Genomic DNA, 17045 nt, shown 5'->3' with positions numbered 1-17045 from the left:
TTGGCACAAGCACATTACAAATATTGCTTCTACTGCATCTAAAAAACTTGGTTTTCTCTTTCGCTCTCGGTGTTACTTTTCTTCCAAACAGCTGCTCACTCTGTATAAATCGCAAATCCGACATGCCATGTAATATTGTTTCCACATCTGGGGTGGTACCCCTAAAACCTCTCTCAGGCTTCTTGATTACATTCCGAAGAGGGCAGTTAGGTTAATTAATGATTCATCTCTAACAGAGTTTCTCCCCTCGCTTTCTTATAGACGTACTGTTTCTGCTGCATGCTTCTTCAGATACTTCCATGGGCACTGTTCTTCTGAATTGGCTTCTATAATTCCTGCTCTCTCTTTCAAAACAGTCTGAACACGTCCCACCACCAGTCAACATCCATTTACTGTCCAACTTCAAACACACGGAACCAACTTTTCATCTTCCTCATTTAAAATTACAATCTACAGAAGTTCAAATCCAATGTCAACAAATATCTTCTTTCGTGTTCTCACCTCTAACCCAAGCACGGTACTAAGTGCTATAGGTTCTAATACCTCTCGTGTTTGGGGTTCACATAAAAAAAAAAAAAATCAAATATTACCTCGCAGGTGTCTATTCTCCACCCACTGCAATTTACAGAATGTTAGCCTTTCTTGGTAAGAGTACCCCTATGTTCCCCTCACCAATCTTGTTGACCTGCTCTGTACACACTCAATCAACTCTACATTCTTCCTAAAATGAGGCCTCCAGTCCTGTGCGCAGTACTGAAGGCCTGACCATTGCCTTGAACAAAGGGATAATCACCTCCTTTTCCCTGCTAGCAAAATTCTTGTATATCATTGACAATACCCCATGATCTGCTCTGGCAGCCTGTCTGTATTGCTCAGAAAACTTCATATCTGACTGCACAATCACTCCCACTTCTTTTTCATTTTCTACCACCCTAAGTGTAGTACCAAACAGTTGGTACGTTCCTCTGGGGTTACTTCTACCCATATGCATTACTTTGCATTAGTCAAAGTTAAACTTCAGTTGCCACTTCTCAGCCTATCTTCCCAAATTTTCTAGATCCTGTTGCACCCTGCCATTTCTGTCATTAACAACCCTGCCTATCATCTGCAAAATTCGACACTAAGCCTGATATCATTAATACCATTGATAAATATACAAAACAACAGCGGGCCCAACACCGAGCCCTGTGGTACTCCACTAATAACATTAGCCCACGAAGAGCGGCGTCCATTAATTAGCACTCTGTCTTCTGCCACTCAACCATCCTTTTTCATATTGTAGCAACTTATCCTTAATACCATACTCCCAAATTCGTACAGTAATCTTCCATGCGCAACAGTGTCAAAAGCTTCCAGAAGTCCAGGTATATGATATCAAAATTATTTTTTGCATCTATTTCCTTTGTAACCACACCATAGTATCAAATCATATTTGTCAAAGAAGTCTTTCCCTTAACAAACCCATGCTGTGCATGGGTTTGTTAAGGGAATTATTGCTGCATTCTTGTCTAGATGATCCTGCAATGCATCTTTAACCAGTGACTCCATTATTTTACCCGGAACAGAAGTTAAACTAACTGATCTGTATTTACTCATGTCACCCATCCCCCTTTGGGAATTGGGGATACATATGCACATCTCCAGTCTGTGGGGACTTGCACTGAGTCCAAGGATACTCTCATATTTATGACTAAGGGTTTGTTTAGTTCCTTTGCTGCCTCCTTTCATATAATTGGATAGATCTCTCCTTTACTTAACCACCCATCACACCTAGGTGCCTTTATTATGTTTAACTTCAACAATTTCTCCTCCACTTTGCTCTCAGTTATTACAAAATCGTCACACACTGTGTTACAGTTTGATAAACTTCTGGCATTTTCCTCCCTTAATAACTCCACATGTGTGAATGTAAATGCAAAATACTCATTCAGTTTATCAGCTATCTCATCAGGATCATCAACAGTTGAACCATTGATGTCAATTGGACCAATCTGATTCATCCCTTCCTTTTTGAGATTATATAAGTAAAGAAGTCCTTGTGTTTTTCTTAGCATATTTTTGCCAAAGATTTCTTGTAATCTGCCTTAGCTTTCCTAATCTCCTTTGTGACTTGATTACAGACTAGCTTATATCTGCCACAGGCTTCTGTCACCTGATAATTTATATGCATAACTTGCAGTTTTTTTTCCCTACTACAAGTCTCATTAGTTCCTCTGACATCCATTTAAGCTTAAACCTTGAACAATATTTCTTAATCGATGTGAAAAGCCTAGTAGCTTCCATGATTAATTCCTTGAATATTTCCTACTTAGAATTTGATGTTGATAACATCATCAGTTGGTCTCACTGGATAGAATTTAAAAACTATCTGCAATCACTGTAGTCACTTTTATGGAACCAAAACCTTTGTTTCCATAAATGTGTAAGTAAATCCCACATCAGTACACTGATCATCGCCACCTAGTTGTTCCTTTAGCTCGAAATTCTTAATACCCGGAGAATCACTGCTGATAACCAGATCAAGAGTATTACCCTCTCTGGTTGCCTTTTGAACATGGTGCTGCAGAAAAGAATCATCCAAAAAATCCACAAAAGTCTTGTTAGTGTGTAAGTGACCAACCCACAAGTTCCATTCAAAATCTGGGAAGTTAAAATCCCCCATTATAAGACATTCTGATTTACTGGCCCACTCTATTTCTCTGTACAATTGTTCATTGTACTCATTAAGAGTCATTTGACCTATAACACACTCCTACTCTTATTTTTATTTTCCCAATGCTTATGTCACACCAAACTGACTGAACATTGCACTGTCTATCTATGTCAATTGGATACACTTCCAATTACCAGCATAACCTTGCCTCCCTTTCTATCCTTTCTGTATGCATTGTACTCCCCAAATTCCAATTCTGCATTCCTAATATCTGTGACACCCTGTCTCTGATATCACAACAATATCTGCCTGTGATGTCTTGACCAGCACTTCAAATTCATCAAATTTATTAACTATACTTCTAGCGTTGGTGTTCATGCAAGTATACATGCACTTATTCTTAGTTATCCTAACACAGCCCATGCTTCTTTAACCAGTTACTCCATTAATTTATTCGGAATAGAAGTTAAACTACCAGGTCTATAATTACTTGTGTCACTTTTGGATCTCCCCCTTTCTGAATTGTGGTCACATTTGCAAATCTCCAGTCCACGAGGACCTTCCCTGAGTCCAAGGAATGTCTCATAATTATGGTTAAGGGTTTGCTTACTTCCTTTGCTTCCTATTTTAATATAACTGGATATATACCATCCACCCAATGTGCCTTTCTTATGTTCAATTTCAACAATTTCTCCTCCACTCTGCTCTCAGTTATTACAAAATCATTTCACTCCCTGCCATAGTTTATAAACATCTGGCATTCCGTTCTCTGAATAAGTCCTAATATGTGACTTTAGATGCAAAATACTCATTGAAGACCTTGCTTAGATACCTGAGCACAGGATCCTTAATAGTCAAACCATTGATATCAATCGGACCAATCTGATTCATCCCTTTCCTTCTAGAGTTTACATAAGTAAAGAACACTTTGCTGGGTTTTTTTGTATCCTTTGCCAAAGATATCTCGTAATTTGCCTTCGCCTGCCTAACCTCCTTTGTAACTTGATTACACACCAGCTTATATCTACCATAGGCGTCAGTATTAGCTGATAATTTATATGCATCCCATACATTTTTCTTCTCTGCCACGAGTCTCAATAGGCGCCTCCATAGCCAGGTGGGAAGGAGTAGCAGTGCGTAGCACACACTTGATTAGACCGGGGTTCGAGCGCAATCACCACCAAATACGGAGGATGCGGAAAGGTCAGAGAATGACCACCGCATATCCCGGAGCAATATGGCCTTAGTTGCTAATGCTCGTAAAAACCAAATAACAAACAAACAGAGTCTCAATAGTTCATCCAACATCCATTTAGGCCTAAACCTTGAACAGTATTTCTTAGTTGGAACGAAAAGGCTTGTAGCTTTCAAGAGTACTTTCTTGATTGCTTCCCATTTAGAATTTGCTTTTAGTAACATCATCAGTTGGTCCCACTGTATAGACTTTAAAAACTGAGAGCATCAATCCTTTGACGTGGACACCTGTAGGTGAGGGGACCTCCCAGTGATTGCTGCTTTCCTTTCAGATTAGCATAACCGTGATCTGATGCCCATGCCTTGGTTCTATGGTTACATCATTGGATGCGGCGTGTGCAGCCGTGTGCCACGACCCATGGTAACTCGGAAAGGGGGATCCAGGTGGTTGAGGGACCCAGCCTTGATACACCACTTTGGCCACTGCTTCGACAAGACGGATAGCCTGGACGGGCCCGACTGGGATGAATCGGTGGGTGGTTCTTACTGCTGGGGTCAACTGCGTTCCAATAAGTCTCCCTTCTTTTGGTCCTGGGACAGGATCAGGGCTTATTGGAAACATGGGTATGGTGCTCCTAAGCAAACTTGGCGTTCCATTCATGTATGCAGTATCTTAGTTCATGAGTGAGTTTCCTCTCGTTGGGCTCCATGGTGAGTGAGGTACTTAGGGTATTGGAAATTTTTTTCTTACTCATATGAGTAATTTTAATCCCTACCTAATCGAGATGATAACAAGAAAATACCTCTTTAAAAGAGCCAGAACTGAAGATACACCATCATTAGTGACACCACTCTTCCTCATTCTCCATTCCACCGGAGAGCAGTCAGTTGGGAAGATGTCACTCTTCTTTATCCAGAAAGGTTTTTTTGGGTTTTTTTTTTTTTTTTTTTTTAGGAGCACTAGCAACTAAGGCCATATTGGTCCGGGATATGCGGTGGTCATTCCCTGACCTTTCCGCATCCTCCGTATTTGGTGGTGATGGGTTCGAACCCTGGTCTAATCAAGAAGCGTGTGCTACACACTGCTGCTTCTTCCCACCTGGCTATGGCGGCGCCATCCAGAAAGGATTAGAAGGGTTGGCAGGATCACCTAAATCTGTGAAACGACTGCACTCTGATGACCTTTTGGTTGAAGCTACAAATATGAAACAGGTAAAAAAAATCCCGAACACCACATCAATATGTTGATGACTTTTGCATATTTTGTCAGTCATGCAACATGATGGCTATTGAAAGACAACTGCAATAAGCTATTAATTGCCTTAATTCCTGGGCACTTGCTAATGAATTCAGGTTCTCACCGTAGAAGACCATTTGCATACACTTTTGTTGTAAGCATAATCTTCATTTTGAACCTGAATTAAGACTCAGACAAAATGCTATTCCAGTAGTGTCAGACACTACTGGAATGGCAGAGGGCGCTGATTCTCTTTAAAAATTACAGCTGTCAGTTGCAGGCTCCGAAAAAAACGATAAGTGTTTGCCTTTTTATTTTCATAATTGTTATTTTATATTGTACTTAATACGTAGTCTTATAGTTATAGTTACGCTGGTTATTTTTATTTTAATTTAGATGAACAGTTTTTGTAGATATACGTAATACTTAATATACATAAAACGGTAAATTCATTCGAATCTTGCAGCCATTGTTTTTGTATATAGTGGTAGGGAATTCAAATTTTTAATTGAGGTAGTTAGGTAGCTCTAACGTATAATTTATACAGTAATACGCTTCACTGTTTCTATTAGATAGCGTAGTATTGACATTTAATTAATTTAATTTATTGATTTTATTAATTTAAAGTATCATGCCCCAGACAAGAGCAGCAAAGCAACGGGCCAAAGTGGCAGGAGTGCTGTGACTCGGGGGAGAACCGAGGGGGGGCGATTCTCCAACGCATCACAGCCTAAAAAAATGTGCGACTTGTGAAATGTTTGCCGAACTCTCTGGAACAGAACATGACATTGCCATGGGGGATGTCTTTGTGTGTGCGCGGTGTAAGGAAATCAGGCGACAACTCAGGGTTGTTATGGGCCTATATGAGAGTTTGAAGGACAGTGTGGATGCCCTCGAAAGATCTAAATTGAGGGGCCCATCAGGCTCTCAGCTGCCCACATCAACGCCAGAGCTTGCACTTGGTCATCTCGCAACACAGCGGCAACCCCCAAGGCAGAATGCGTTGGTCCCACAGGAACTAGTAGTTGTTGGTGACTCTATTGTCAGGGAAACGGGAAACATGCTTTGTAAAAAGGATAGGTGGAACAGGACCAGGATATGTCTGCCAGGGGCAAAGGTTGATGATGTTGTGGAGCGGATATCATCTTTTAAGGGCACAAAAGGTGATATAGTTGTACACCTTGGCACTAATGATATTAGGAGTAGGAGACCGGCAGAATTACTTAACAAGTACAGGTCACTGTTGAACAAAAGCCGAGAATTAGGGTTGAATTTGAAAGTGTCTGCAATTCTGCCCAGACACGATAGAAGGGAGTATATGATGAGAGCCTTGTCGATCAATTCGGCCCTGGAAAGAATGTGCAAGGCTCAAGGGGTAGAATTTTTTTCAGCCTGGACTGTACTTGTTAACAGGAGAGACTGCTTCTATAGGGATGGGATACACTTAAATAGAAAGGGTGCAAGAATATTTGCTGATGCTATCGAAGCAGTGTTAGGTGGGTCGGAAAACTGATAGTTTGTGGGGGGATACAAGGACTAATAGTTTAACAGTAGCCATAGGCAGAGGTGAAGGTGATTCTTGCACAACTTCTATTAGAATAAGTTGCGACCTGGAGCGAGGGGTGTTGGGGGTTTCAGGGACGGATGGCAGTCATCCTGAAATAGGTGGGTATATGGGATGTGTTAGGGTAACTAAGAATAGGAGTAGGAACATGTATGCTTCATGTATACCAGTGCTAGAAGTATAGTTAATAAATTTGATGAATTCGAAGTGTTGGTCAAGACATCAAAGGCGGATATTGTTGGGATAGCAGAGACGTGGTGTCACACAGATATAAGGAATGCTGAACTGGAATTTAGGGAGTACAATGTGTACAGAAAGGATAGAAGGGAGGAGGTGTTATGCTGTTAATTAAGAAAAACATAAAATCAAAAGAAGTGCATCCAGTTGATATAGATGAACAGTGCACTGTTGAGTCAATTTGGTGTGACATAAGCACTGCGAAAGCAAAAATAAGAGTAGGAGTGTGTTATAGGCCTAATGACTTGAATGAGTACAATGAACAATCGTACAGAGAAATAGGGCGCCTCCATAGCCAGGTGGGCAGAAGCAGCAGTGCGTAGCACATGCTTCTTGATTAGACCACGTTCGAGCCCGTGACCACCAAATACGGAGGATGCGGAAAGGTCATGGAATGACCACCGCCATATCCCTGGAGCAATATGGCCTTAGTTGCTGATGCTCCTAAAAACCAAATAACAAACAAACAGAGAAATAGTGGCCTAGTAAATCGGAATGTCTTATAATGGGGGATTTTAACTTCCCAGATATTGACTGCAACTTGTGGGTTGGTCACTCACACACTAGTCAGACTTTTGTGGATTTATTGGATGATTGTTTTCTGCAGCAGCATGTTCGAGAGGCAACCAGAGAAAGTAATACTCTTGATCTGGTTATCAGCAGTGATCATTCGTGTATTAAGAATTTGCAGATAAAGGAACCACTAGGTGCCAGCGATCACAGTGTACTGATGTGGGATTTACTTAAAGATTTAATTACCATCAGTGGTAAAGGAAAGGGTTTTTGCTTCCGTAAAGGTGAGTACAGTGGTCTCCGACAGTTTTTAAATTCTGTACAATGGGATAAACTGATGATGTTAAAAACAGTAAATTCTAAATGGGAAGCATTCAAGGAATTAATCGTGGAAGCTACTAAAAGTTTCATACCTATTACAAAATATTGTTCAAGGTTTAGGCCTAAATGGTTATCTAATGAGAATCGTAATAGAGAAGAAAAATTCATGGGATGCATATAAATTATCAAGCGACTCAGAAGCTTATAGCAGATATAAGCTAGTCTGTAATCAGGTGACAAAGGAGGTTAGGCAGGCGAAGGCAGATTACGAGAAATCATTCGCAAGAGATGCTAAGAAAAACAACAAGGATTTCTTTACTTATATAAACTCTAAAAGGAAGGGGATGAATCTGATTAGTCCACTTGACATCGATGGTTCGACTGTTGATGATCCTGCTCAGATAGCAAACAAACTGAATGAGTATTTTGCATCTACATTCACACATGAGGAATTATTAAGGTTTGAAAATGGCAGAAGGTTATCAAATTGTAGCAGGATACTTAATGATTTTGGAATAACTGAAAGCAAACTGGAGGAGAAATCGTTGAAGTTAAACATAAGAAAAGCACCTGGGGTGGATGGGATCTATCCAGTTATATTAAAGGAGGCAGCAAAGCAACTAAGCAAACCCTTAGCCATAATTATGAGAGCATCCTTGGACTCAGGGGAGGTTCCCACGGACTGGAGATGTGCAAATGTATCCTCAATTCACAAAGGGGGATCGAAGGGTGACACGAGTAATTCCAGACCAGTTAGTTTAACTTCTGTTCTGGGTAAAATAATGGAGTAACTGGTTAAAGATGCATTGCAGGATCATCTAGACAAGACTGCAGCAATAATTCAGACACAGCATGGGTTTGTTAAGGGAAAGTCTTGTCTGACAAATTTGATAGGATATTGTGATGTGGTTACAAAGGAACTGGATACAAAAAATAATTTTGATATCATATATTTGGATTTCAGGAAAGCTTTTGACACTGTTGCGCATGGAAGACTATTGTACAAATTGGAGCAGAATGGTATTAAGGGTAAGTTGCTAGAATGGATAAAAGGATGGTTAAGTGGGAGAAGACAGAGGGTGGTAATCAATGGGTGCTGCTCTTCTTGGACTAATGTTATTAGTGGAGTCCCACAAGGTTCGGTGTTAGGTCCACTGTTGTTTTGTATATTTATCAATGATATTGATGAAGGTATATCAGGCTTAATGTCGAAGTTTGCAGATGATAAAAAGGTTGGCAAGGTTGTTAATGACAGTAATGGCAGTGTGCTACTGCAACAGGATCGAGATAATTTGGGCAGTGGGCTAAGAATTGGCAACTGAAGTTTAACCTTGACAAAAGAAAAGTACTGCATATGGGTAGAAGTAACCCCAGAGAAATGTCCCAACTGTGTGGTACTACACTTAAGGTGGTAGAAAATGAAAAAGATCTGGGAGTAATTGTGCAGTCAGATATGAAGTTTTCTGAGCAATGCAGACAGGCTGCCAGGGCAGGTCATGGGGTTTTGTCAATGATATATAGAAATTTTGCTAGCAGGGAAAAGGAGGTGATTGTCCCTCTGTATAAGGCAATGGTCAGGCCGCACCTTGAGTACTGCGTACAGGTCTGGAGGCCTCGTTTTAGGAAGGATGTAGATTTACTTGTTTGTGTACAGAGAAGGGCAACAAGATTTGTGAGGGGAATGAAGGGATCCTCTTACCAAGAGAGGCTTAAGTTCTGCAAATTGCAGTGGCTGGAGACTAGGCACCTGCGCGGTGATCTGATTGAGGTATATAAGGCCTTGAATGGGTTGAGCCTGCTGAATTCTGATGGGATCCTTCCACTTGTTCAGATTACGAACTTAAGGGGGCATAAATTCAAATTAAGAAAAGACAGATGTAGAATAGATGTGCGGAAATTTGCCTTTAACCAGCAGGTGGTTAATTGCTGGAACAAACTTCCATCTGTCGTTGTGGAAGTTGATAGGTTGAATAAATTTAAGGAGGAACTGGACAGGCATTTGGTGCGACTGGTGTGATTTTTTTTTTTTTTTGGCTGATGCTGCATAAGCTCATACACTTGCTTTTTTGCATCACATGCCACTACTACTACTACTACTACAAAAATTTTGGGATTCTTGTTTGATAAAAAATTGATCTTTCTGCAACATATTCATCAACTCCATACAAAGTGCATGAGAGGACTAAATATTCCTCACTTTCTCTCCTCTACGCGCTGGGGAGCAGACAGGTGCACTTACTGCATATTTATCGTGCACTTGTATGATCCAAACAAGACTAGATTACTAGTCTCAGGTATACTCCTCAGCCAGAGACAGTATCCTTCGATGGCTGGACCCTGTCCACCATCAGGATATCCGTATTGCTGATGCAGCATTTCGAACATCTCCTGTCCAGAGCTTATATGTCCAAGCAAATGAACCACCTTTATCGCTTTGTCATAAGCAGCTGTCTTTAAAGTATGCTTTTAAATTGAAATTCCTTCCAGACCATACTACATGGACATCCTTTTTTGAGCCACGTTGGGAAAATTGGTACAATGCCCGTCAGACTGCCAACCGACCTTTTGGTATTTGTGTCCAAGAGCTACTCACAGAGTTTAACATCATGGTAGACAAGGTTGCACAAACATCACAGGAAACTCTTCCTCCCTTGCATGCTCATATCCCATCATGCTACTTTTCCCTTAAGAAATGGTTAAAGTCTGAGACTCCATCTGTTTACCTGCAGCTCTGTTCAGCATACCGAGCTGAGCACTCCGACTTCCTCCCAGTTTACACAGTTGGCTCAGAGTCAGATTCGTGTGTAGGATCTGCTGTTGTCTTTCCAGGCGCTATAATATCTCAGCAGATTCTTCATGAATCCAGCAAATACACTGTAGAGCTGCATGCTATAGAGTTAGCCTTGAATCACATTCGAAATTGTCACTACCAAAGGTCAGTAATATATTCTGATTCTTTGAGTGTATTACAGGCTTTATTATCAGTGAGACAACTCCCATCCAGTTTTCTGTTGGATTCAGCAGAAGTTTCATTCTTTTTATGAACACAGTTGATATCCATTTCTGCTGGATTCCTAGCCACATTGGGATAAGGGGAAATGATTTGCTGACACTGTAGCCAAATCAGTAGCTCCCACTAATAATCTTTGCCTGTCAGGCTACAGACTGCAGGAAAATAATACACAAGATATGTTCCCAGTGGGAAGAACTATGGTATAGACAGACAACAAATAAATTATACCAGATAAAGCCTGTAATTGAAACATTGCAGTCAGTCCGCACAGTAATCGTAGCGAGGAAGTTGTTCTTGCTCGACCCCGCATAGGACGTAGTTATCTAACACATTCGCTTCTGTTGAGGGCAGATAACTCTCCTATGTGCGAGTCTTGTGACATCATTTTATCAATAAAACATATTTTAATTGATTACGTTAATTTTACCCATGTTCGCAATACATATTTTACTGCTTTTACTCATCTGACTGGGCTTTGTACACTCAGTCAGATTTTATCAGACAATGACCATGTGTCAGCAGTTTTTAAATTTTTACAAGCTGTTAATATATACACAGATATCTAAATTGGATAACTTACTTTTCAACTTATACTGCTTTATATATAACAGTTTGACGAAGTAACCTTTTTAAAGGTTACCAGAATTTATCTTTGTTGATATTATAAGCTTTTTTTTCTCTCAGTATAACCACAGTCATTTTTGCACCAGTAAAATCAAAACCAAACCAATCAGACCATTATAGTCACCTTTACAAGAACAAAAGCCCTTCCCTTTACCCATGTCAATAGTCACATCTTTGAGTAAATCTCACATCAGGGTACTGTGATCACTGCCACCTAGTGGTTCTTTTATCTGCAGATTCTTAATGCATGAAGAACTTAATGCAACTTCCTGTGGTTGCCTCTTGAAAATGCTGCTGCAGAAAAGAATCATCCAAAAAATCCACAGAAGTCTTGCTAGTGTGTGAATGACCAACCCACAAGTTCCAGTCAATATCTGAGAAGTTAAAATCCCCCATTACATAGTCTGATTTACTGGCCCGTTCTACTTCTCTTTTTCCTATTGTACCTTTTTCTCTGTGCAATTGCTCGTTGTACTCATCAGGCGTATAACACACTCCTACTCTCATTTTTGATTTCCCAGTGCTTATGTCACACCAAACTGACTCAGCATTGTACTGTTCACCCATGTCAGCTGGATGCACTTCCCTAGATTTTGTCTGTTTCCTAACTAACAGCATAACCCCTCCTACCCTCCTGTCACATCTATCCTTCCTGTACACATTGAAATCCTGAAATTCCAGTTCTGCATTCCTTATATGTTTGACAGAACGCCTCTGATATCCGAACAATATCTGCCTTTGATGTTTTGAACAGCTCTTCAAATTTATTTACTAAACCCCTAGTTGGTGTACATGCAAGTATACATGCACCTGTTCCTATTCGTAGCTACCCTAACACAGCCCATCTATTTAATTGTTACCCAATGACTCCCTGTATTCCTTGAAATCCCCAGCTTTCCAGGCTACTGCTCATTCCACTAGAAGCAGTGCAAGAATCACTTTCTCTTCTGCCAGCATCTACTGCTAACCTTTCCATCTGTGTATCCTCTCAACCTAGCTGTTTTCTGAAATTCATATCCATTTAGAAGTAACAGTTGGGTAAAGATTATTTAAACCAATATTTATTATTATTTATTATTATTATTATTTTTTTTTTCAGTTTTTTTAAAGTACCTTGCTTATTTTCCTGGTTCATAATGATGTGCTTGATATCTACATATTGTCTCTAAAATAATTACATTTCATTTTATTTTAGGTTTCCTTTTTTAAAGCTTGTGGACAGCAGCAACTGCTCAATAATGGCTCACAACAGAAGCGTGTTATTTTGCACTGTTTTTGTTTAAACATTTTCATTTGTAGTTTTCAGTAAAATTGCCGGTTATTACGGTTTGATGCTTGTGCACTGCTCAAACAATAATAATTTATTTTTCAAACATTTAAAAAAAAAAAGACTTTATCTAAGCATGTTGAATACAAATGGTTATGGCATTATTTAGCAAATTTCAGCTAATTAAAAATGCACCTTCATAATGGTTATGGCATTATTTAGCAAATCTCAGCTAATTAAAAATGCACCTTCATAATGTTTTTGGCCTCATTTACAACGATATTTACAATGCTTTAATGTGCTTTGTTTCAAAAGCACATTAAAGCACATCAAATTTTTGTTTTAAAATTTGTTTCAAAAGCAGCGTATCCACTACTGAGAAGATTAGTTCATTGAATACTGGCCTTGTTTTGGATTTCCTTTACTTCAAAATTCATTTTGATTACTGTTAATTATTTGCTTCACCTCTATATGTACTTTTTAGTATCCTCTAAAGATAATACTGAAAACAGAAAACATTTTGTAATTTTAATAAAATATTTTGTTTGTTGTCTTTATTAGTACTGTGCCATTTGATTGCATATTTTAGCCAATTTTTATACTTGATTTTGTAACGCATCATTTATTAGAAATTATCTTATGACTTACTTTTTTAGTGAAATGTTCAGTAACTGTAGTAATTTGGTTATATCATGAGCATGTTAATCGGATACTTTGTATGGACAAATATTAAATTTCACTTTACCCTTTATCATTCTTACATGTTTACTTTTCTACTCTTGTAGGAATTGTTTGAAGAAAGAGCAAAACTCTTTAGATTTGTGGATCGGGAATGGAAAGAACGTGGTGTTGGCATTATGAAATTGTTATACAATGAGTCTCTAGGAAAAATACGCATTCTGATGAGACGTGATCAAGTAAGCGCTCTCTCTCTCTCTCTCTCTCTCTCTCTCTCTCTCTCTCTCTCTCTCTCTCTCTCTCTCTCTCTCTTGCGCAAACACACACGCATGCTGTGTTAATGTGTATGTAAGTTTGCTAATAAGAATAATATAATTACTAGACATCTGTGTATAAAAAAATGAATGAAAGCAATGCATTGATTTATGGATTGAGTATGGAAAGGACATAGTATTGGCATTAGGAAGTTATACAATGAGTCTGTGAAAAATATGCATTCAGATGATTTTTTATAAAGAGGAAAAGCATAATTTTTTTTTCAATGTTTTTTTTAAAAAAACAAAACATGGAAAAGTATTTATTAGAAACAAGATTAGATTTAATTTAGTGGCATGAAAAAGGAGAGCAAGCTGCTGATATTGCCAGATATAATTTATCTACAGAATATTTTATTTCGAGATCCACTGCATAGGCAGTGATTCCCAACTGAGAAAAATATTACTTGGCTAAGACATGTACTGCATTTCTTAATGCTTTTCCTGTATCGATTATTTAATTTTATGCCATTTCTCCAGTTGATGTGTGTTGAAATTACATAGTGTACCATAAATAGATGTTGCTAAATCTCTGGGTTTATGATGTAGAATCTATCTTTTTAACTCAGTTTTTTTTTTTTTTTTTTTTTTGTTTTAATCCACCTTGACTTAATTTGATCCTTTTTCTGTCTCTGTCAGAATATAGTTCATGGCATAGTTTTTCTTTCTTTTTCTTTTCATAAATAATATTAAAGAGTAATTTTAAAAAGAAATTAATAGTACATTAAAATTGGAATTTTAAAACTCCTGTTAATTTCTTATATTTCTTAACAAATACTGCTATTTGTCATTTTGGTTAGCTATTTAAAAAAAAATGGCTAACCAAAATTTGTAGTCGATGCTTAGGTTAGCCATTTAAAAAAATGGTTAACCTCAGCAGTGACTACAAATTTATATACAGTAGTGGAGGTGCCTCCGTAGACATATGGGCAGGAGCAGCAGTGCATAGCACACGGTTCTCAGTTAGACCAGGGTTCGAGCCCGTGCCCACCAAATACGGAGGATGCAGAAAGGTCAGGGAATGACCACGGTATATCCTGGAGCAATATGGCCTTAGTTGCTAATGCTCCTAAAAACCAAACAACAAACAAACAACAGTAGTGGACAGGGGAAGAAACAGTGTTGGACTTCTGCTGACAAAATAATGGGGGGAAAAGTAACAAACACCTATCATCTTAGTGATAGAGTACTGATGGCAACAGGGGCAGCAAACCCAGTGGAATTTTTTTTTTTTTTTTATTAAAATCCCAAACACAAGAGGTATTAGAACCTATAGTACTTAGTACCGTGCTTGTGTTGGAGGCTGAGAAGTTGAAAGAAGATGTTTGTTGACATTAGACTTCAACTTTGTAGACTGTAATTTTCAGGAAATATCTACAAAGGAAGGTTGTTCCAGAAAACGGCAGTTGAATGAATAAACAAGGAAGATGAAAAGCTGGTTCTGTGAGTTTGAAGTTGGACAGTAAATGGATGTTGGCTGGTGGCGGCATGTGTTTGGACTGTTTTGAAAGAGAGAGTGGGAATTATAGAAGCCGATTCAGAAGAACAGTGCCCATGGAAGTATCTGTAGAAAAGGCATGCAGCAGAAACAGTACGTCTATGAGAAAGTGAGTGGAGAGACTCTGTTAGAGATAAATCATTAATTAACCTAACTGCCCTCTTCTGAATGGAATCAAGAAGCCTGAGAGAGGTTTTGGGGGTACCTCCCCAGATGTAGGAACAATATTCCATGGTAGGACGAATTTGTGATTTGTACATAGTGAACAGCTGTTTGGAAGAAATGCTGAGAGCGAAAGAGAAAACCAAGTTTTTTAGATGCAGAGGAAGCAGTATTTGTAATTTGCTTGTGCCAAGAGATATTAGAAGTCAGGGTAATCTCTAAAAGAGATATATCATCTTGCCTGGAAATCAGGGTATCACCAAAGATAAGCATAGGAGCAGAAGAATCCTTTTTGCAAGTTGAAAAACAGAATAGAATAATGGAAGAAGTTTTCCTAGAATAAGAGTTCAAAATTAATGCAAAAAAAGAAAAAAAAAAAAAAAATAGTTGCCCAAAAAGAAAGTTAAAGAAACACAGACAAGATAGAAATAGATAACAAGGAAATTGAACAAGTAAGTTCATTCATATATCTTGTAAGCAAAATACAAGACGATGGCAAAATCCATTTAGAAATAAAAAGAATTGCAATAGCGAAAGAAGCACTTAGGAAAAATAAATCATTTATTTGTGAGCAAGGTAAACAAAGAAGTCAGATTTGTGAAACCTATATATATACACTGCTGTATGGATGTGAAACATGGTCAATAACAACATCAGACTGGAGGAAATTGAAGCATTTGAGATGTTTTGCTGGAGAACATTGATGAAAATCAGTTGGAGAGACAAAAAGTCTCTCCAGCTGATTTTCAGCTGGAGAGACTTTTTGTCTCTCCAGCGGAAGATGTTGTTCCGAGGATATCTCTGGGGACAACGATTGGACAGTTAACATACTAGAAGGACAGCTTGAAGGGAAAAGAATCAGCGGACGACCAAGAATTACTCCACCCACTTGATGACGTGCTCTGACTACAGTGAAGCAAAACAAAAAAGCCCAAATTTGGGTTGAGTGGAGAAAAAAAGGTCTGTATGGTGACAGGGCTTGGCCATTAGAATGATGATAATTTAAAACACACACACACACGCACACACACACTTCTGCAGTTTTTAATTTCTAACAACACAAAATATAGCACAGCATTGATACCCTCTCTCTGTTTAGAAAGCAGTGAAGATTAATAAAAGATCTTATATCAAAACTAGTATCATTAAGGATTTGCACTGAATTAGTTTCGCATTACATTTGTTGGAGGGGGCACCCCCCTCCAACAAATGGACTGCTCTCTGATGCTGGTGAAGACTCAGTCAGGATTGGCTGATATAATTGTAGTTTCTTTCTAATGATTATGATCTTTCTAACTTCAAATGTAGAGGCACCTCCTTAGCCAAGTGGGAAGGAGCAGCAGTGCGTAGCACACATTTCTTGATTAGACCGGGGTTCGAGCCCGTCACCACCAAATACGGAGGATGCAGAAAGGTCAGGGAATGACCACTGCATATCCCGGAGCAATACGGCCTTAGTTGCTAATGCTCCTAAAAACCAAATAACAAACAAACAAACAAACTTCAAATGTAGAATGATTATGAGAGCAAGATGTAGTGGTGCCATTATCTGAACAATGGCCAGCATGGTTAAGTGCTCCCATTCTGTCATAAGTCTATCATGATTAGATCTAACAACTGTGGTTGAACAACCAGCCAAAGGTCACTCATTGGAAAGCCACGTGTGATTGATGTCCGTGGTGAGGTGTCTCATCTCATAATGGTCTAGCTGAGTGGTCCAGTATAATGCAGCACAGTGGTCCAGCTAACCACCCAGTATAATGTAAGAAT

At 38.9% G+C, this 17045-nt stretch overlaps 1 protein-coding gene across 2 annotated transcripts in view; it reads left to right on the top strand.

Annotated features, from left to right (window-relative positions):
• LOC150083174 (E3 SUMO-protein ligase RanBP2-like) overlaps positions 1 to 17045 on the top strand; it is a 621501-nt gene that overhangs the window by 357302 nt on the left and 247154 nt on the right. For both annotated transcript variants that reach the window (XM_090377889.1, XM_090377888.1), the window contains one exon: positions 13409 to 13540. In XM_090377889.1, coding sequence (XP_090234015.1) covers positions 13409 to 13540 — 132 coding nt within the window. The remainder of the gene's footprint in view (positions 1 to 13408; positions 13541 to 17045) is intronic.

This window comes from Mastigoproctus giganteus, chromosome 7 (assembly GCF_048544385.1).
Source record: "Mastigoproctus giganteus isolate SK-2022 chromosome 7, ASM4854438v1, whole genome shotgun sequence".
NCBI lineage: Eukaryota > Metazoa > Arthropoda > Arachnida > Uropygi > Thelyphonidae > Mastigoproctus > Mastigoproctus giganteus.
The sequence above is the reverse complement of the archived record's forward strand: the minus strand, read 5'-3'. Positions and strand labels throughout refer to the sequence as shown.